This window comes from Aethalodelphis obliquidens, unplaced genomic scaffold (genome assembly GCF_003676395.1).
Source record: "Aethalodelphis obliquidens isolate GAN/ISIS:26980383/991018 unplaced genomic scaffold, ASM367639v1 scaffold5, whole genome shotgun sequence".
Classification (NCBI taxonomy): Eukaryota; Metazoa; Chordata; class Mammalia; order Artiodactyla; family Delphinidae; genus Aethalodelphis; species Aethalodelphis obliquidens.
In genome coordinates this window covers 13,949,856-13,972,868 of record NW_020837949.1, presented here as the reverse complement: position 1 = coordinate 13,972,868, position 23,013 = coordinate 13,949,856, and the positions used below count along the sequence as shown (strand labels likewise).

The 23,013-nt window shown below is 46.0% G+C and overlaps 1 protein-coding gene across 4 annotated transcripts in view; it reads right to left on the bottom strand.

Annotated features, from left to right (window-relative positions):
* Positions 1-23,013, bottom strand: part of HIPK2 (homeodomain interacting protein kinase 2) — a 187,139-nt gene that overhangs the window by 119,424 nt on the left and 44,702 nt on the right. For all 4 annotated transcript variants that reach the window (XM_027101749.1, XM_027101750.1, XM_027101751.1 and 1 more), the window contains exon 2: positions 1,776-2,859. In XM_027101749.1, coding sequence (XP_026957550.1) covers positions 1,776-2,859 — 1,084 coding nt within the window. The remainder of the gene's footprint in view (positions 1-1,775; positions 2,860-23,013) is intronic.

Genomic DNA, 23,013 nt, shown 5'->3' with positions numbered 1-23,013 from the left:
AGCACAATCCCCGCCTTTCTCCGTGGCCGGGAAGGAGGTGTGGGGAAAGCACGTGCTCACTCGGGGGTCGGGCCAGCAGGGCTCGGTCACGGAGGAGCCGTGGGATCCTGGGTCTACTGCCCACGTGTCAACCTCTTAGATGTGTTGTCAGCCCCATCTTCTCATGGGAGTTTTAGCTTCGTATCTCGCCAACTTCCATTTTCACCAGACCGTTCAACATGCCCTCAGACACAGCCCATCGCCATCTCCCCAGAACAGACTCACTCGCTTCCCATTTCCATCCAAGCCCTGTGCACTGACCACACGCCAGATACGGAGCCAAGAACCCAGCTGCGTCCCGGCTCCGCCATCCAACAGCCCCAACACGGCTGCTGCCCGGACTCGCCCAGGTTATGGGTCAGGAACGAAGGGGTTAGAGAAACGAGGCAACCAGCCCAGTCGCACAGCTCAGCGAGTGGAGGGTTGAGGCTCTCCTGACCCCAGAGCCAGTGCTCTCATCTGGGTCCCACCAGAGCCGCGATTCCTAACCCTGGCTGCGCACTGGGAGCCCCAGGAGAGCTGTGACAAACACCCATATAGGACGCCACCCCCAGAGATGTCGATGATTCAGTTTGCGGGGACTGGGACCTAAATCAGGTTATTTTTTAAAGCCCGCTCCACCCACCGGTGCTTTTGACATGGAGCCAGGGTGGGAAGCAGTATGCCACAGACTTTTACAAGTTGCTCAGCTCAAGTTTTAGAAAACATGAATAAAGCCGGTATCGTCCATTAAACGGCATCAAGTTAACAAAATAATAAAAGCCCAAGCAGCCTTGACTTTGCTGCAGTTCACCCTAAATTCAGGCCAAGACCTAGGATGGAGCGGCCTGGCCTGCTGAACTGGCACCCCCAAGTGTAGAGTGACAACGGCTGCGGGGAGCTGGCCAAGGCACTGGCTATCCCTCGGATGGGCTGGTGACCCCAGATGGGCCTTGCCTCTGCCCTCCTGGCTGTGTCCCGGTCCCCAGCACTGTGCCTGGCTCACGTTAGAAGTGAAATAAATCCTTGTTGAACGAGTGAAGGAATGAAAGCGTCACACTTTCCCACCAAGGGTGCTACAATCCTTCATCTTCCTGGGCCCAAAGTTCTCCTACCACTGGAGCACGCTGACTGGTCCCTAGGCTACAGACCCTCCCTCCTCCCATCCCCTTCCCACATGGGCACAGAGTCATCTTCTCAGAGCATCACTTTCATCCTATCACCCACCCTCTGTCATTCAAATGTTTCGGCACTTGCTCCACGTTTATGGACACAGTTGCAACCCCTTCACCTGGTATCTAAGACCCCAACATCCTGGTCCCAACCTATCCCTGCAATCAGATTTTCCACCACCCACGGATTCTCTGTTCTGCCAGGCGGGCGTCCTCCCGGTCTGCAGTGCAAGTCTTGCGCACCCTTGCCAGAGGGATCATAATGCGTGTCTCTCTCGCTCCTTCACCCATGTCTGGATTCCACCCGTCCGTGACAACCTGACTCCCCGACCATGCCTTTGCCCTTTGCCCACAGCCCCCAGGAATCCCTCCCAACTCTGAACCTCTACACCAAGAATCTTACGCGGCTCCATTCTTACGTGGCTTCTAATCATCATTTCAATCTGCACATGTCCTCATTTCCCGACTAAATTGTGATCACTTGAGGGCAGCAATCTTACCTCCCAAGCAGTGACCAACACTGCACGTGCTCCGTGAATGCCGCTGGGCATTCAGCATCTCCTGTCTCGGGGCAAACGGCCTTACCTGTAATACCTGGACTGCAAGTAGGTGGAGCACACAGCCTTGGACACGTGACTGGCTGAACCAAAGTCGATGACCTTGACTCTGTACGGTTGTCTAGATGGATCCACCAGCATGATGTTTTCTGGTTTGAGGTCCGCATGGATGAGACCTAGGCTTTTTAGCTTCATCAGGGCTGTGGCAACCTGCTGGAGGACCGGGCGAATGTATTTGAGGGGCAAGGGGCTGAACTTGTTCTGCTTCAGAAAGTCATAGAGGTTCTGCTCCAGCATCTCAAAGACCAAGCACGTGTGATTCTTGTGCTGGAAGCACTCGTAGGCACGGACGAAGTTGAAGTCGTCGGCGCTCTCTGTGCTCAGGCGGGCCAGGATGCTCACTTCGATCTGACCTTGGCGGGCGTATGACGGGTGGTTCTTCAGGATCTTGATGGCCACAATCTCATTGGTGCCCCGTTTCCAGCACTTGACCACTTGCCCAAACGTCCCTCGGCCCAGGAACTCTAAGACCTCGTAAGTGTTGGTCATGGAGCACAGCACCTCATGCTGGACCAGCTGATAATCCCCCTCGCTGTTGGAGCCACTGTTTTTGGAAGTGGCAGTCGAGGTGGTGGCAGTGGCTACAGTGGCCCCACTCGCGTTATTCGGAATCATGGGTGGATGCTCTTCGATGATCTGCACGCTGCTCGTGTTCTCGATCTCCTCACTCTTCCGCTTGAGTCCGCATTTTTGGTAGGTATCAAGAAGGCTCACAGTGCTGCGACGCATGAGGTTGTGCGGTCCGCCGAGGACTGGCCCGGTGACGGAAGTGCTACCTGCTGATGTCACGACGATGTGCCCGGTGCTTCCTGGGAAGATGATGGTCTGCTCGTACGGTAGGCTGGGGTTTGGGATGGGCAGGGAGGCGCTGACGGTCGTGGCGGCTGGCTGGGATGGTGGCGCGTTCTTGTTCTGGCCATACACTTTGCTGTGGGAGCCGTACCCGGTCATGTCCCAGTTGGAACTCGGCTCTACTTTCAGTTTCTTCACGCTACAGAAGGCACTTGATTGAAGGGTGTGAGGGGAGAAAACTTGCACATGTGAGGCCATACCTGTGAGAAAGAGAAAGGCGAAAAGAAATATCTTAGTCACCCTTACACGAATGAACGCGACAGAGCCACTGCAGTTCGGACCGGCAGCACGGGTCCTAGAGTATACTGTCTTCTCACTTCGAAACAACGTCGGAAAAGTGAATCTATTCCACCCAGAAGCACCGGCTCGTCACTCAGTCTGTGGGCTCCAGGGGTTCCAGTGTTCCGCCCGCCACCATCAGGAGGGTGGGAGACTTGCAGGGTGGGAATACATTCAAGACTCAGAAACACAATTAGAATACCAGAACTTAGTTCATTATGTCGTTTTTTTTAAATAAATACTGTTTGTGATAGAAACAAATTCTTCCTCAGTTCTCACTGGGCTGCAATCCTATTAAAACTGAAGACTGTATCAGGTGGCCCAGCTGTCACATACTTAGTTGTCTCACGTGGCCAGCTCCCTCCTCTCTGTCACAGGCCCTAAGACTGTCAGGCTTACTCATGTGAGGAAACAGCTTCCATACAGGTCCGATCACAGAGCCACTCGTGATCTGCTGGCTTCTGGATGAACCATAATGACCCCCTGGCATCTGAGTCACCTTAAATGATTCTGTAGGGTTGAATCGACCAGCAGTTGGTCTGATGTTTTCATTTAGATAGTCTGAAATCATTTTATCAGCTTTGTTTTGGAGGGGAGGAGTGGGCAGCACAATTCATGGGCTCTGTTCACTCAGCGCTCCTGCTAAATTTATCTATCAATAAATTTATCTAGAAAGTAATACTATTTCATATCAAAACCTCACCCAGAAATAGATAACCTCAGAAATCTGTAAGACCATAACTCTGGAATGCCTGTACAATTTATAATTATGGTGATAGTGGAAACAAACAAAAATTCATAAAAATTAATTAAGGAGAAGTAACAAGGTGATGAGGAAGGATAAGTCCTTACAGGTAAAAGCAGAAACACTGCCCATCTTCTAAGCTGCAGTCGAGAAACATTTCCTATAAAAGCATAAGGAAAGTGGGGTTTCGATCAAGCACCGTTGGTGTTTAGCGATCCCAGTGTTCGTGTCTCTCTGACCCCGTAGCATTACCTAGGGTGGTTATTTAACATTTTCCTTTTCTCCTCGTCACCCATCACCCTAGTCCACCCTCTCTCTCAGCAACAACCCATCTTCCACTTTGTCCAGAAGCCTGAGGCCAGCAGCTTTGCTGTCCACCTTTATTCTCTTCATTTCAAAACACTCCTGAATTTGCATCCATCCTCTCTTCCATCTTTCTGGTCTCAGAGGAAGAGGTGTCTCTCTGTTCCAACACTAAAAGTTCCCCATATTCTCACGATTCAGCCTCTCTCATTTTCTCTTGAATGCTATGCTCCCTCCGCTGTCCACTCTGATGGCTTTCAACTTCTCCCTGTTGATTGGATCCAAGTCCTTAGTAGGTACTTAATAAAGTTTTGTCAAAAGAATCAGTGACAATCTTTCTCTTCTGCCTTCACATCTGCACATGGCAACTTCCAACTTGGAAGGTAAGAGGAGTAACAGCCGTATTCTTCCTTTTTGATACTTCCCTTCTTCTCACCTGTAATCAATGGTTTATGCTCCCTTTTCTTCAAGGCCTCACTCCTTAATCCATCTCCCCACACACATACACACACTACAGGACTCTGTTCTTAAAGGTAAACGACTTCCTAATTGCCTAATCCTATGGCCTTTTTTCAGCCTCTAATCCCTTTGACCTCTCGGCAACTGACCAATCTGATACTGCTGACCACGACTTCCTTCTTGATGCTCTTATCTGTGCTGTGTGAATCTGTAACCTCCCTATCCCGCGTCTGACTGCACATTGTGTGCTGGCAGGTTCCTCTTCCTCTTCCTCCTTTAAAATGTGGGCGTCTCCAATGTTTGCACTCTGTTCTCTCTGGATCGAAGCTGTCACCTCTATGCAGGCGACCCCGACACGTTCATCACAGGCGAAATGCTCCCTTGTGCCTTCCAGTGACGTATTTCTGCCTCCTGCTACAAAATCAAGGATGATCTTCCAAAGATGAACTCCTTACCTTTTCCTAAAAATCTAGCCATTTCACCCTCCATGATAATGTCTGCATGGCTGTTCACAAAATATTCTTCTAGTCACTTGGTTCCAAACCTTTGAGGATTCTTCTTTGCCTATAGACAAGAAGATTTGGAGTCTCATTTCTCTGTCCTTCAAAATGTCTCTTGTAACCGTCTCTTTGTTTCTGTTCTTGCTGCCTCTTCCATAGTTAAAGCATTTATCACTCTCCAGTAGACAAAAGCAAGCACAGACATCTGGTCTACCTGAGCACTCTTTCTTCCTCTAATTTGCCCACATTCAGCCACCAGATTATCTTCCTAGAACATTTCTAAGCATGTCACGTCTCTGTCCAGAAACTTTCAATGATTCCTTAGTGTCTAGAAGGTAAATTTGAGGACTCTTAACACCTTCACATTTTTATTTCAACTGCTTTGTTGGCTTCACCTCCAACTATTAACCTTCCTGAACCCTCAATTTTAATTAAGCTGTTCTACTCACTGTTTCTAGAATGTCTCTTACAGTTCCTACCGCCATGCTTACACAATTCCCCCATCCGACATGCCTTCACCTCTTCTCTCAGCTTATCCAAAGATAAGACAATTCAGATGCCTCCTCTTCCCAGACAACTCCAACCTACACTGATATTCCCAACTCTCCATTCCTAAGGCACTTACCATGTGCACTGCCCATTTGCCCACAAACTGCATTTCTGCCTTGCAGAATCTCTTGTCTTGAATTGAATTACTTATCTTTTGTGCCATATAACTTTTTATACGTTTAAGTCATGTTTCCATAACCAGGCTATATTGGGAAGGCGCGAGCTACAGGTTATACTTCTTTTTTCCCCCTAGCATTAAGCTGGGTTTGTTACATATGGGAGGCACTCAGTTGATGGAATAAAGCACTCTAGCTGATCAGGCTTCAAGGAGAGCTTAGTTTTCTAGCTATACAGCAATTACCAGTCACAAGCACCTATGGAACCTGACCTCACTCTGGAGAATAAAGAAAAACCTGCCAATACTTTTCCACCCAAACTAAGGCAGAGTCCAGGCAGCTCCTGTCCTGGGGTCAGCAGTCATGTTCTGTCTATACTTCATCCCGGATGTGCTCTCACTTCCCAGCAGCAACCTCAACCTGTCTAACACCCAGCACCTGCTCTGAACCCTACCTTGACCCTGATCCCATAGATCTGACAGAAGCTTCCTTTCTTGTTTGGTTCCTGAACTCCAATATCTACTTGTGTAACATGACTATACTTCTGTAGACAGCCTTCTGCCTGACAAAGACTATTTTGGCTTGCTCATTCAGAATTCACACTTTACCTGTTTCTTCCTATGGTACTTTTTGTTCAAGTCAATCTCCCCTTAATTCTATAATAACACAGAAAATAGCTTTTCCATATTTATCAGTATTAAATAACCACATTGTTCTAGATATTTTATACAACATAGAAATGACCAATCCCTCAGCTTTTAGTAACGTATCCACTGAAGGGGCAAAGCAATAAGCATTTCCTTTATTCTTTGGTATCGAGCTTGCCCCTCACTGCTCCATCCTCAGTGCTTTGTGGCAGGAGGACAGGGAGGGGGGCAGCGAGGGGTCAGAGGTGGCCGAAGAAATATGCTGATGTTACGTAAAGGAGATGTAGCTCTATTCTCTGTTTTCACTGTTCCAGAAAAATCTTGGTGGAAAGGCCAGGGTGTAGCAGTGGAATTTTACAGAGGGGAAGAGAATGGCTTATGACTTATTTGCTACTGGGATGACAGCCAAGGGTCATAAAATTGTGGAAATTGTCACTGGGTACCTCTGGTGACATTCGCGGGATCAGAGAGGAGACCTGCATGGCTAGAGACACCCTTCGCCGCACCGCCTGCTGCAGACTCTGGCCTGGCCTGGTGTGGCCACTGCTGCTCCTTTATAAGGTCAGCAGCCACTATTCTAAGAACTAGATTAGCAATTCCCGATACAGCCTTATTTCCCCCTCCAGCTTGACTGAGATATAACACACATAAAATCGTGGCAGTTTAACGTGTACAACGTGATGATTTGATACGAATATATGGTGCAAAACGATGATCATAATAAGGTTAGTTACCACCTCCATCACCTAATTACCTTTTGTGTGTGTGTGCGGTGAGAACATTTAAGATCTACTCTCTTAGCAGCTTTCAAGTACACAATACCCAGTTGTTGACTACAGTCACAGGCTGTACGTTAACATCCCAGAACTTATTTATCTTAGAGCTGGAAGTTTGCCATTACAGTCTTACTACCTTTATTCTGTAGCAGGGGTCATTTTGCTCTGTGAAGCAAACTGCTCAAAGAAAATATAGGTAAAGAAAGTCTTCAATAATAATAAGAGCAATTATTATTATTACTACTACTGTTACTTATTTTTAAATCTCTAAACTATCTTATAAGTGATAAACCGTTGCTGATAGTTGCGAAGCTTAGTCTCAAAACAATCCTACAGGAATAACCAAACTTATTGCCAAACATTTCTCCTTGAGATTATTTTTCTGGAACAAGAAAAATAATCCTGATTCGTGGAGAATCCCAGCCCACACCCTTTGCATTCTATTTATTCAGATCCCCAAGGCTGGGGCCGAGGAAGGCAAGGGCCTTTATGTTTTCCACTCTAGGAAGAGCTGTTTCCTCTCATTTCTTTCTGTGTTGACCTTTGTGCTCTTCAAGGCCTGCTGCCCTCCTTATCTGTCAATTTTCTTCTCAGAAAAGGCAGGGGGTTTAACGGGCATTTTCAGTTTGATCCTACGTCACCATTTCAATCACGTTTTAAGTCATCTCTGCCCTTCCTATTTGGTTCTTGGAAGAGGAAGTGAATTTTTCTCCACCTTCCTTGGGAGACTGGGAGGCTCTTACCATATGGGCGTGAGGGCAGGTTTTGAGCCCATGGGGCGTGAGGCACCAGGGAAATCACTGTGAGATAAATCTGCAAAACTCATACCTGCTCCCTAGAGGGGGCCACGAGACCCAGCCTGTTCCACAAAAGCCCGAGTAGCCTCCCAAAATAACTCCTGGCAGGACTACCGCATTGTCACTCATGTGAAAGCAGTGAGTCACCACAATTTAGAACTAAACTTTCTAAAAGGCACATCGCTGTTACCATCTGTCTCATAAGAAGGTCGAAATTATAAGCATTGAATATTAGATATTCATCAGGGCCCTGCATGCTTTTTAATGTTACTGATACAAGTTTATGCAGATGTTATAAAAGTGACCAGTAAAAAGCATTTAAAAACTAATTTATTAAAATTTAAGTCAACTTGTACTACACAACTGTAATATGTCCTTCCTTGCATATGGCAAATGAAATACAGCCCCTATAAAATAGGCACTAAAATACATCCTATAGTTAGCAGAATTAAACTCCATTACTTGTAAGAAGTCATTTCTTATTACCACAAAGATGAAAGACTGCTTCTTTCATGCCCCAAACAAATCCAGGTCCCAGCTACCTAGGGTGCATTTCTGACACTGCTAAAGGCAGTGAAAGCACTGGATCCTCTTTTAGCCATTTTATTCACATGCTCATTTTGCATTTTTAAAAAGATATGCACGGAAGTCTGCATTTCAAAATAATATTTTTATAACATTTGCCTTCTACTCTTTATTAGAGCTGCCATTTACGTCCATCAAATGCTGTCACACTTGAATTCAAACCCTATTACTCAGGAGTCTCATGATTCTCCAGATTCTAAAATCCTGAGCACCCAGTAAGGACCAGGCTCTGGGCAGGATGTTTTACGAACAGGGTAAACGTGCATCCGACTTTGGGACAGTCCAGAATTACCCTGGTTATTCCAAATGAATTAGTAAGAGCATCCTCTCCACTTTCATTCTTACGAGGGTCCTAGTTTGAAAACTAGGAAGTCAAGTGATGGGTTGAGGCTCCCATAATAAGTGGAAAAACCAGACCTTGACCCCAGAAGTTCAAATCTGGGTAATTCTATGTGCCACTTTGTCTTAATAGTTTAAAGAGAAATTTATTTTTCTAGGGTTAAGAATAATTTTTTCCACCTTAAAAAAAAAGGATAGTTAAAAATCTTCATGATCTTCCTGAGCTCTTAAGTCACAAGAATTTTTAAAAGGTCATTTGTTAAAGGATTGGCTCATTTAGTTCATTTTTTCCACGTATTTGCCTAGTTTCTTCATAATTTTATATTTCACAATTAGATGAACTGAAAAGTTGCTTCACATCTGAGTACATTTCCTTTCCATTTCACCACCCCAAAATTATCTACCGGAAGATCAGACTCTGCCTATACTACAGGGATGAGTGAGGGTTCAACTATGATTAAAAAAATAATTAAGCTGAATTCAATTTCACTGGACTCTTATCAAAGCTAGAGAGAAGGAACTCTAAGCGAAACAGTGGCACCATTTTTATCAGTATGTAAAGTTTAATTTTGGTGTTGCAGATCACCACTCAGAATCCAGTTATATTATTAAAGAGAACAGAATCATGAACACCTTAGTTTGGGAATTCACTTGGCAGTCCAGTGGTTAGGGCTCCAAGCTTCCATTACTGTGGGCATGGGTTCCATCCCTGGCCGGGGAACTAAGACCCTGGCAAGCTGCACAGTACGACCAAAAAAAGAAAAAGAACACCTTAGTTTAGGAGGTGCCAACGTCCCCACTTCCTGTAGTCCTTTGGCCACACACTTCTACCGAATAGTAAGTATCTGAGAGAAGCTACAGGTCTTTCTTTTTTTTGTACCCAGCTGACTGACTGCTAGATCTCTCTTGCATATCACATTATGCACATAAGGTACAGTAACATTACAGAATATTTCAAAAAATATACGAATGTTAGAAATACGCATCTGAATGGACATTAAAAACGCCTAAAAAGGGTTAATCTGTATAATCACTGATTACCATAATTGGATGCCTCAGGGGGTTGAACAGTAATAGAAAAGTTTTCTTCACTGATATACGTAACAACATTCATAAATTTTAATGACAGTAATCCTGCTTGTCAAGTTTATATATTTCACAAGTAGTAACAAAGATAATTTCAGGTTAGCCCATTTCTAAATAATACATTTCCAGAACAGTGTATACTAAATGTCTGTGGGGCTTGTCTATCATTTTCCATCAACGTCTATTTATCTGCTAGCTGTGTAATGTTAAATGTGTAGTATATTCCACCAGAGCACAGTTTAGGATCAACCACAAGCTCTACAGCATTCTTTATCAATAACGACAATCACGATACTACTGATTCCATCAAGGGCCCTCTATATAAAAAGACTGGAGTTGGGGACAAAAGGAAGCACGAGACACCTAAGACATGGGCACTGAGCTAAAGGAGCTTAAAATCTCATGGGGGCGCCAAGTTCAGTGCAAAGTAAAAAGGACAACTGGCAATTCTGGGCAACGTAAGCAACTTGCCAAAGTAAATGCAACAGGAGTTCAGAGGCAGGGATCACTATGGGCTGTGGTTAGGCAAGGGTTTACAGGGGAGGTAAGTAAGACTTGAGCTGCGACTAGAAAGATGTTAATATCTTTTGAAGGGCACAAGGACAGTGTTCCAGCTCCTGCTAACTGGGTGTTGGGGGCTTGCAGCCAGCACTGTGGTCTCTGCCCTCAGGAAGCTGAAGCTTTGCTTGGAGACAACAACTTAGGAGCATTTAATACATTAACAAATGCTCACCCCAACGTAACTACCAGTCTACACTGTGTGCACCAACAGCCTACTTACCCAGAATTGTCCTCTCCTGATAATTTCAATCTTCTAGAAGTAATTTTTAAATACTGACAAGGCTGGTGTGAAGCCCTACCACTAAAGCCACTCACTTTATACTGACTGCCATCTAACACTCGATTAACAAGTCGTAGAGGGGCTATCGTTACTGGGTTTGCTCTCTGTGTCAGACTCCAGGTGCACACACCCCACAACCATAAGGTCAGGTGCATTTCCCGTTTTACAGATGGGTAAGTGGAGTTCAGGGAGATGACACAGTTTGTCCAAGCTCACTTTGCTACTACCAGCAGAGCTGGGATTTGAACTAAGGTCTGCCTACCAAATCTGTGCTGTTAACCCTTCTTCTTCATGCTTTAGGGTCTCGGAGTTAAAGCACCAGGTAAGGAGACAGGTAGCAAAACAGACAAGGCAAGATGAAAGCTGGTGTGTGAGAGGAGACTGATCTAAGGTATGGGGCACACCGACCGCACGCCACCTGGTAACACAATGGACCCCACGACAGCACTCCCAAGTCACCTGCATTTCTCTATCCTCTGGTTATTATGACATCTGGGAAATACAACCACTCAAAACTGTTCAAATAAATTTACCTCCTGAAAGAGGTAAACTTCACCGGTCTTGGGTGAGCTGACCTGGGCTGTCCTAGCAGTCCAGGGGGGAGGTAATGGGGACCTGCACTGAGGACCCTGCCTGAGAAAACAGAAAGGAAGGAGCAGAAACATAAGACGGTGCGGAGAAGAGAGGCAAGACGCACTGACAGACGGGACGCAAGGGCAAAGGCGAGGGAGCAATCGAATATGTCTGGGGGCCTGAAAGGAGCGGGGGTTCCACAGATGGTGACACGGAAGATGGGAGGTGGTCTTAAAGTGTTGTTTCTCTTGGGGGATGGGATAATGGAATGGGTTTTGAACACGATGAATTACAAGCACTGACAAGAGATCCAAGTTGAAACCTTCACTGTTCAGCTATTCATACTGAAACTCTGAGGCGGGGAAGTGCTTAATTTACCAAAGTTACAGTGTCAGGAGCCGCTGGTCATCGACAATCAAGCATCTAGTACCCATTTGCTGAGCTGAATCCTGAATGAAGATAAACCATTTTGAAAAGACAATGGAAATCAATAAGATGGGCTAAGCTTGCACAGGATGAATCGGAGCGGGGAGAGGGCAAGGTGACCCTGGACCAGTCCATGCATAAGACCAAGGACAAAGGGGTAAGGTCAAAAATATGGCTAAACAAATATCAGTAGGACAGTGACAAAAATATGGAAAGGGAAAAAGACCGAAATCAAAGGATCACATCCCAAAGAGACTGGGAAAGGAATGGTATTGCTGAAGATGAGAGCCAAGTGAGCTGGAAGAGCTCGATTTTTTAAAAATTAACTAATTTATTTATTAACTTATTAACATTTACTTTTGGCTGTGTTGGGTCTTCGTTACTGCACGCAGGCTTTCTCTAGTTGCGGCAAGCGGGGGCTACACTTCGTTGCGCTGCACGGGCTTCTCATTGCGGTAGCTTCTCTTGTTGCAGAGCACAGGCTCTAGGCGTGTGGGCTTCAGTAGTTGTGGTATGCGGGCTCAGTAGTTGTGGTGCACGGGCTTAGCTGCTCTGCAGCATGTGGGATCTTCCTGGACCAGGGCTCGAACCCGTGTCCCCTGCACTGGCAGGCAGATTCTTAACCACTGCGCCACCAGGGAAGTCCCAAGGAAGAGCTCGATTTTGGAGAGGTTTCACTGAAGGCATTAGTAACAACAGAGAGGAGACGATGTTCTATATGTACCAACAGAAAAACCAGGATGGGAGAATGGGCGAGGGGTCATTGACCTGAGGGCTGCCAACAACACCTAGATGAAAATGGAATCCATGTGGGTAAAGCTGTTTCCCAGGAGAATTGGTGTAGAAAGTAGAGCAGATGGCAAATAAAGTAATCCTTGGGGGCACAGACGTTGTCAAACAGTATGAGGAGGACAGTATGAGTCACAGTGAAGAAGTCAAGTATAAAACGATGAAAAAGCAAAAGCAAAAAAAACCCAAAAAACAATTAAGGGATTGATCCAGGAGAATGAAAACAGAGAAAGCGCTACTGGGCCTGGCTAGGAATAAGCCACCAGCCCTCTTTTCCCACAGGGTCAGGAGGAGAGAAAGAAGTGGCACTCCCCTGGGAAGAGAACCAAGTGCACCATGTTATGCCCCTTGCTTTCCCAAGAAATATGATTCTCTTAAGGACTTTCAAAATCTTTTACGTCATCTTCCTTGAATCTGCAAATTCTACCATAAGCTTTGTTTCTCCAGTTGAGAAAACATCCTTTTCCTACCATTTGCAAATTCTCCACATATCTATCTACCTACTGGCTCATTATTTGTCCAAATCAGCCCTTATCCACGTTCAGACTTACTTTCTCTTTCTGAAAGTCGCTAACTTCACCTATAACAGAGTCAAGCCTCTCTCAAATTCCCCTTCCTGTGACTCTGCCTCGTTGCCTGGGACTAAGCCATAAAGCACTATGGATGTGCCGGCCTTTCACTGCAGTGGGTAAGTAACTGTAGGCTCTATAAATTGATTCTCTAGAGGCCATGTTGCCAAGTGTTCATAAGCAATCTAAACATGACCAATCCAAGATAATTCTGGTGAAAAAAAAGAATGATACCGATAAAACAAACATGCTCTTCAGTTTCTTTCTCCAGGAAACTGGAGAATCAATGAAAGGAAAACAAGTGTATAAAAAACCCTCAAAAACTCTGTTTTCAAGCAATAATTGCATTAATTAAGAACGTTAATTATTTAAAAAAAATACTTCTCAACATAGGTGTATGTATTTGCTAGGATGGCCATAACACAACACCACAGACTGAGGGGCTTAAACAACAGAAATTCGTTGTCTTGCAGTTCTGGAGGCTGGAAGGGTGTTGGCAGGGATTGGTTCCTTCTGAGGACCCTGAGGGAAAGGATCTGCTCCAGGCCTCTCCACGGTTTGCAGGGGGCTGTCTTCCCTTTGTGCATGTCTCTAGGTCCACATTTCCCCTTTTTAAGGACACCAATCATATAGGATTAGGGCCCACCCTAATGATCTGTAACTTGACTACCTCTGTAAAGACCCTTCCTCAAATAAGGTCACATTCTGAGGTAATGGAGTTAAGAGTTAAACATGTGTTTTTACAGGCAAGGTGGTTAGGGAGACAATTCAACCCGTAACGGAAGGTTTAAGGAAACCAAATGCATTTTACTAACGCATAACCTTCTCAGGATATATTGCCATATTTTAAAAGAACTCTCTCTGTTTTTCCCTCCTTGGAGATAAGACATTCCATGTTGTAATTTCCCTATATCTTGCCTCAATGGACCCAGGAGGGGATTTCAGTTAGTCAAATATGATACAAGCAAAAGCAAAGTGATTATTTCAAATTAAATTCTGCATAAGTTTATGTTACTTATGCAGTGCTTCCGGAAAAGGCCATGCAGGAATGTCTCTGCAATGTATATCGAGGAATAATTGTAGTCATTCTGGTATAAAAGCGAATTGAAAGTCACATATTAATAATACCAAAATGGGAAAGTAAACTAAGTTTCTAGCTCAGATTCTGAGTGCTCCAAACATTTCTGAAGGAGACATGAGTACGCTCAAGAGGCAAATCAGGTGAGGGCTGGGCGAGGACGAGGAACTTTCCTTCTTCAGGGCCACTCTCGCCTTAATAGAGCCTCGGATGGGTTTTCTCTCAGACACACTCTACTTCCCTTCTGCTACCCATGTTGTCCTTTTAGTCCAAAGGTGGTAGAGGCTTACATTTTTCAACTTTGCATCTTCTTTCCAACTGAGGATCTCAAGAAGAGAACATTTAAACACATCTGGTGGGATGAAAAAGGTAACACACCCACAAACCGGAAAAACAAAATCAGCTATACTTCTGGGTTTAACCCAGAATTTCATTTAAATACACATTTTTCAAAGATCTAGCAGGCTGCTCACATTGTCCCTGAAATGTTCTAAATGAGGCAGTCAAAGTCTCAGCAGCATTAATTTTCAGGTGTTTGAGTCACAACAAATCTTTACAAAAGCACTGTGTCCCCGGACTGAATACCTCAAGAAAGCGGTGAGCTGCGGCGGGGGCAGGTACTGAGGGGTTAGCTGCGTGTCTGGCGATGCTAGGGTAAGCCTCAGATTGAATTTTTCTACCCTTCAGAAATGGCTGATAAGGTCCAAATCAAGACTAAAAATCTGGCAGGCTTGTTTTCTCTTTTAGGCAAAAAAGAAGTTGTTATTCTTAAATTCCTCTTACCAAATTATGTGTTTTATTTAACCTTACCCATCCTATGCCCAGCCCACAACTAATTTGTCTTGTGAATTTAATTAGCTTCTCCTTCAGCAATGTTTGGCGCGCTCAGAATCGGAATTGAAAACCTACTTTACTCTTTTCCATTTTGGTGTTCTTATTATTGAGCCGCTGTCAACTTTCTTTTACACCAACAAATTATATAAATCTATTACTCTGTTACTCTGGGTAAATTCTATTAAGAAGTGACCCCTCAAGAGGTATGTTGGAGTCCTAACCCCTAGCACCTGTGAATGTGACCTTATTTGGAAATAGAATCTTTGCGGGTGTCATCAAGGTAAGATGAGGCCGTAGTGTGAGTTCTAATCCAATATGACTGGCGTCCTTATAAGAAAAGGAGAAAGGACACAGACACACAGAGAGAATGCCTCATCAGGACAGAGACAGAGCCTGGAGTGATGTGGCTGCAAAAGCCAAGGAACGCTGAGGATGGCTGGGGGTCACCAGAAGCTAGGGAACAGGCGAGGAAGGGTTCTGCCCCGAGTCTCAGCCGGAGCATGGCCCTGCTGACACTTTGGTTTCAGACTTACAGGCTCCAAAACTGAGAGAATAAATATCTGTTGTTTTAGGTCACCCGGTTTGTGGTACTTGATTATAGTAGCCCTAGGAAACTATACTCTCTGGGATGTAATTCAGGATATATTTCATTGAGAAAACATGTTTGTACTCAAGCTACGATAAAGTATTTATAACAACTGCAGAGTCACGCTGGCCGAACAGCAGTCTGCCCTGACAGCCTGTCTCCTCAGCCTCTCGCTTGATAGACAGGAGAAGCATCCTAGCCTTACACGCCCCCATCTGAATTCCGAGGCCCGGGAGGGGGTTGCTAAACACCTCTTCTCTTTATGCAAGTATGTTTGTTCTTCGTGATCAACATGTGACTCCTCTGGAAGGCACAGAAAAGTTCAGTCTGTTCTCACCGGCTATGGCAACAGTTAAGGAGTCCCGGCCAGCACTTCCTTGGACCTGCCCTCTCTAAACCTCAGCTTCTTGCTATTGTACAGACAAACCAGGACAAGAGACCACCATCTGCGTCCCGCCTTCAGTGCAACACCTGTCGCTGCCTCTTGCACTCATGTTTATGTATTTCTTTGAACATTTCTCTCGGGGGCTGCTACCTACCTGCAAAGAAAGCTTTGTGAAGATGTCATACAGACCCAGGGATGCCCATGAGGCCAAGTGCACAGACCTCTTTTTCCTGGGTTCTCTTCAAAGACAATATTCTTTCATCCCTCCTCTTAAAAGCACGGTAATATAATCCTTCCTACTTGATTTAAATGGTGACTGCTGTTTACAACAGTAACTCTACGTTACAGCTCCTTTGCTCCTCGGAGAATTTTTTCATTACTCTCAGTTTGCCTTTAACTGACGTCTGATGAAACTCAACTAGCAATCAATTTGGGAAAAGGTAGAGGAAACGCCGCCCGATGGTGTAAAGGGAGGAAGAGGGGCGGAAAGACATAAAGAAAAACCGGAGGGATGGGGGAAAAGCAGGCTGGGATGCTGGAAGGGAGTAAGGTTGGGGAAGAGGAAAAGGAAAAAGAAATACAAGATGGGAAGGGAGAACACAGAATGCAAGTGAAATGGTACTGTGAGCACATGCAGAATAATAAAGGAACACTGCGATGTGTTTTGTAAACTATCTAGCACAAGAAAAATGCTGCATGGTATTATTCACAATATTTAGGCATGTATCTGTGTGTGGATGTTGCAGATATAAAAACCAGCTGGCACAGGGATCCCTTGGCAGGACAACCAACAGCCCATTCTAAGCCGCGCAAATTAAAGCGGGCTCTTTGGGCCGCTGCGAGGACATTTTTATGCTGTGAGTCACTGTCATCAAACCAGTCCTGGTGTTGCTGTGACCCAGCAACCCCACAGTGCTGGCCACTGGCACACGGCCTGAGGGGAGGTGCCCACTCTGATGATACCAGGTCTTGCTTCCCACCCCCGGAGCACAGTGAAGGCGTCAGAAAGCTCTCACGTGTCCTGCTCTGGGGCACAGAGGATGGCAGCTGGTGACATAGCTGGTCCCAACTTAACAATGGTTTGTGTTCCAAGGGCTCAATTCAGATCGTTTCTGAGTTCCCAGCCACTGTGTCAGATGTGGGCTCTGCCCCTTGCCAGCTGCGAGTCTCAGCAAGTGATGCAGCCTCGGCACCCCAGCTTCCTCCTCTCTGAAATGGAGACAGTATCTCACAGGGTCCTGGTATGAAGGGAATGAGTCAGTGTCTATCATGCACTTAGAGCAGTGCCTGGTCCAGAGTGAGCTCTACGTAAGTGTCCGGTGACAGAGGGGGAGGGGGAGGTCAGCTGGCTCGCCGAGGCCCATCTAACAAGCAGCACGGCCAACACGCCGGCTGCCTGAGATGAACCAAGTTCACAGGGTACCAGGGGTCCCCTCAGCACCACGCCTGGCCGGACGAGGGCCTCGGTACCCTATTTCTGAATGACCGGACGAGGAAAGACAGAAAAGACAATGAAATGGGACAAGAGCTCATTTGTCACTTATCTCAAATGCTGTTCCTGGAGGGAAGGCAGGTTTGGACAGGAGGAAGCAACTTCCAACGATTCTGAAGAGGACACCGGAGAAACTTGGAGGGATTCAGAAGATTCAGATACAGACTCTATATTTTACGTACTTTACCTTAAAAACGTATGTCCTTCTTTTCTGTGTAACATTTTAATCAAAAGCACAACTCCTGCACTCTACTATATACAAAATGGATAAACAAGGACCTACTGTATAGCACAGGGAACTATATTCAATATCTTGTAATAACCTACAATGGAAAAGAATCTGAAAAATACATAAATATATACACATATTTTTGTATAACTGAATCACTCTGCTGTACACCTGAAACACTGTAAACCAACTATACTTCAATTTTAAAAAACTAAAAAGAAAAGCACTACTCCTGGTCATAAACAGGACCCAGTTTCTATGCACAGTGTACTCATTGCACATTTGTATCTACTGTATAAACTATGACCTAAGCATTTCTGATCGACAATCAGTAAAAAGACTGAAGACTCTAATACATGTGATAATTATGTTTAATAAATTATATATGTTCTACTTTACTCTTATGTTTATTAAAAACACAAAAATAGAGAATTTAAAAGGATGAGATAAAATACACATATTCTAATATTTTCTTCTACATCCCAATAAATTGTTCTGAGCCCTGCATTTTGAAAATCCCTGTTATAACTCGAGTGGCTAAAGCCAAGTAACTTGGAATTAGTCTTGGCCACGTGGTTAAACTTGGCTAATAAAAAGGAAGTGACAAGTGTCGTTTCTGGGCAGAAGCTTTTTACAGCCAGTGTGCAATTTGCCTATTTGGTCCCACTTCTCCTTGCAAACGTAACCAGAGATGATCCCGGGGTGGGTGGAAGGATGGAATGAGGGTTAGAAGGAGCAGAGACCCCAGCTGACTCAAGGGGGACAGGCAGCAAGATGGTGGAGCAAACCTTTGTTATTTGAAGTCCCTGAAATGTGGGGGGTATTTGCTGCCACAGTATAACTTAGCCCATCCTAGCCAGCCCTGTAACCTTCCTTAATGCTCCTATCCCTAATGAGCCTGAATTAATGAGGTTGACTGTAATTACCTTTTGACGCTCGTGCGGCATCCTCACCCACCAAAATCAGAGCACACATATTTTAGAGACAACTTAAAAAATATTAAATAGTTCAGTCCCTAGCTTCCATATTTTAGCATCACTTCTGGGCTTTGTGAAAATGCTTCCTGAGATCAGTGGGTCAAATGGTGGAACAGCTCTGACCCTCACAGCTATTAGTGACTTCAGGTGTACATGCATTAATCCCCACCCAATAACTTTCCTGAACAAGTGGAAGGTATAAGATCACCCATCACAAATGCTTCTTGTTTGGTTTGGAAACTTTGAGGCAAATGACTCTGCAGTGACCAAAATGGGAGGCTGCTCTCCAAACCCAAACAGGAGTTTGGCACTACAGAATTTAGGCTTACGTGCCCTCGTGGGAGAACCAGCTGATGCCCTGTGCTGCTGTGTTCTCTGGGAAAAATGGACTTTTCACACCCTGTCCCCAGTTGCATGATGCAACAGTTATGTTCCTGGTAAAGAATAGTCAAGTTCTGACGTCATAATAACCATGAGTATTACTCATGGGAAGCTCACAAGCCTGGCAAGGCACAGGCTGTACCCTCTTTATCACTGAAGTCACCAATGGGTTTAAAAATAGCATTTCTCACACACCCAGGGTACCACTGATTCATTAATGGCAGAACAAACACTATTCTGGACTCCTCACTTATATGGGATTTTGGACTGAGCTGCCTAGAATTGAGGCGCAGCATCTGTCATTCCCCTAGTAGGGGTGTTACGCTGTACTGTCTTATAAATAGAGATCTGCAGATCCTAAAAGAAGGAATTCTCAAAAACTACAAACCAGGATTTAAGATGCCATCTTATTTGTGACTCAGAAATGATGAACCTAAAATATAAATAACCAGAATATATATAAATTTGGGAACTATGCCAAACACGCCAAACATACCAAAATAAAGAGGGCTGATGTTACAATGATAAGTGATAGCTGTCTCAGCGAAGTCTACAAAAAAAAGAGTCTGACATTTTTCACTATTTAGCGGGGAAAGAAGGTATTTGAACCTAGATGCCGGATAGGGGTTCTTTAGAGAGAAATATCCCTGAAGCAGAGAATGTTTTCATAATTTATAGGTATCCATAAAAGCACATAATGCGTTCTGCTCAAGTTCTGTGCTTAGTAAAGCAATCTCTGATTTCTAACAGAAAGGAGGAAATGCCCTTGTATACGCATGTCTAGGGTTATCTTTCTTTAAATAATTCAGATGAATCATCTTCCGTAACAGTGGTCCCAACTTGGCACCAGGGTCTGGTTTCGTGGAAGACAATTCTTCCACGGATGCGGGGGTGGGGGTGGGCAGGGGGTGAAGGAGGGGCAGGAGGTTGTTTTGGGATGATTCAAGCACCTTACATTTATTGCGCACTTTACTTTTATTATTATTACATTGTAATATGTAATGAAATAATTATGCAACTCACCATAATGCTGACAGGAGGTGGAGCTCAGGCGGAAATGCGAGCGATGGGGAGCGGCTGTAAATACAGATGAAGCTTCGCTCGCCCGCTGCTCACCTCCTGCTGTGCGGCCCAGTTCCTAACAGGTCACAGACCGGTAGCGGTCCATGGCCCAGGGGTTGGGGACCCCTGTTCTATAACATTGGTTAGTAAGAATCCGTCCTTCTCAACGTCATAATCCTTGACGAATTTATGAAGTCACATTGCCAAATCTGCCAAGCTGAGGATTCTAGAGGCTGTGGTGGTCACCCAGAAATACCGGCTGAGTGCCTGCTATGCCCAGGCACCACCCAAAGAGCTGTAGGAAGGCTACAGGCATCGTGAAAAACAGTACTACTGCTTTTCAAGAGACCAACAAGACGAGATGGGTGACGTGGGAAAGGATAACTGACCATATAAGGCAGGCGTAACGGTTACCGACTGACTGCAGCGGTCAGAGGGAGAGTGGGGCACAGGAGAGCACCCCAAGAGGAAGAAGGGGGCAAATGAAGCACAGAGGCCAGGGGACACACAGTGCGCTTAGGAAATAAGATGAGACCTGTTTTTTAATTAATTAATTTTTATTTATTTTACTTATTTTTTTTTCTTTATTTTTGGCTGTGTTGGGTCTTCGTTGCTGCACACGGGCTTTCTCTAGTTGCGGCGAGCGGGGGCTACCCTTCATTGTGGTGCGAGGGCTTCTCATCGCAGTGTCTTGTTGTGGAGTACAGGCTATAGATGCATGGGCTTCAGTAGTTGTGGCACGTGGGCTCAGTAGTTGTGGCTCATGGGCTCTAGACCGCAGGTTCAGGAGTTGTGGTGCACAGGCTTAGTTCCGCGGCATGTGGGATTTTCCCGGACCAGGGCTCGAACCCGTGTTCCCTGCATTGGCAGGCGGATTCTTAACCACTGCACCACCTGGGAAGCCCGAGACCTGGTTTTATGTAAGTTTTATAAGCCATGTACTCCCCACAGGACCTGGGGTAGTTTGCAGGTACAACATAAAAATAAGATAACTTAAAGCAGGACGGAAGCCGTTTAAAGGGAACACAAGGAAACAGAAAGGGTCTGACTGCAGTGAGGGCTCCTGCAGAGAGACTGCAAATGAACTTGGAAAGACTGGAGTCAGATGCGGAAGGCCTTTGGCGCCAGGCTTCGCCTGTATCCGGGAGGTGGTGAGGAGTCGCAGGGGTGTTTGGTGGGGGCGGGGAGAGGATAGGATTAGCAGGGCTTCTGGATGGAAAATGGACTCGTGGCAGAAGCCCAGAGGTAACCTGCTCACCTTGGAGGTGCATCTGGGAGAGAAGATCCTGGAGGAAAGATCCTGGCATCAATGGGAACTAAAGCAAGGTCACAGACAGGAGACGAAGGGGCAACTAAAGACCTTGGCAACTAAAGGGGAAGTCAGGGCAGGAGAGGAGTCTGGGATATCGTGTAGGTCACGGTGACAGATCGAGGGGAAGGCTGGTCCCTTTCTTGGCGTGGCAGAGGGAGGCACGGCGTGGTGTGCACGGCCAGGCCAGCCGGGTGGTGGGCCCTGGGAACAAAGGGGCTCGCGGGGCACGGCGACTCTGCTGCCAGAAAGAGCTCAGTCAGACACACCAGGGACCGGGTGGCTGCAGTGCTCCCCCGGGGAACCCAGACAGCAGAATGCAAGAGGCACTCACTGGCAAAGACTGCCCCCCTAACCCCCAGCCTGCCTGATTCTCGGTGCGTGGATCTCGCAAGCCAGAGGTGGCCTGAAACTAATCAGCGCTTAGGCTGGGCCTACGAGTTACTGACTTGTGACCTCAGCTGAAGCTGGGAACACTCTCAGAGAACACAGAATCGTAGTCCTTAGGCTTGGGCACCTACGGCCCTGAGTGAGAACACACGGAAACCCTTATAGAAGCCCATGAATCGATCAGAACAACTCGGCCAGTTAGGGCACCTCATATTACACAGAAGATGTGAGTGGAGAGCATCCGAATGTGTGTTCTCCTGCTGATGGCCAGAGGCAGCGGAAGTGCTCTGGCTCCTTCACCAGCATCAAATGCGCCCTGTTTACTCCTCCAAAGGGGCTGAGGGGACCCGGTGCTGCAAGTTTGTTCTAAGGCAGCTCTCAAAAGGCGGCGAAGGGCAGAAACTGCACTGCTCACGCTGCACCTCATGGCCCTCAGCTGACGCCGTGTGGTCTTGGCCCTGCCACTCAAGCCCTTTGCATTCTTTTTTAGTTAAGCAGAAAATGAAGCTTTCAGCTCCATTTCCACTCTCTCTGCATGAATCCGTTTCTTCTTTCTTTCTCGGCTCAAGCTATATGGCTCATATAGGATTCCCACCGAGTTCTTCAGTGACTCTTACTTTGCTAAATATTCTTCTAAGAAATGCTGAATCAAAATAAAAGGTGGGAGAAGGTATGAGAATACATTCTAAGGGGCAAATGGAAATATAAGAAAGGTAAAGGAATAAGCCTGTGGATTTCTTGTTTCCCAGCTTTCACTCCCCTCCATATGTTAAGAGTCATGGGGGTAGTGCCCTATGGAAGTGAAGTCAGCAGCCCAGGAATCTGCTTTCCATACTTACCCCTGCAGTAAAATTCCAGGAAGTCACCAGGAATTCCTTGGAGGAAAAGCTCTAACACCAGTTAGCTCAGAACTAGAAACCACTCTGCAATTTCTTTGTCTTCCCTGCATTTCGTCCAAAGTACGGTTGAAAATCACCACAGTCCATTTTCCCCTGGACTGGAGGAAAGTGAGCTGACAATGGGCCAGGGTTGGTAGCACCTGGGAATGTGGGCTGGGCAGCCCGGGCTGTGACCATCTGGCCTCCACTCCACGAGGAGTCCAGGCAGGAAGGTGCCGCGCCCCATTGGTTCTGGGCCCCGCAAAGCGATTCAGAGCCATGGGATCACCACTCAGCCACAACACAGAAAATGAAGGGCAAGAAGATGAGCCTTTCTTTGGTTGCAGGCTAAAATTTGGGAAAAGTTATCAGAA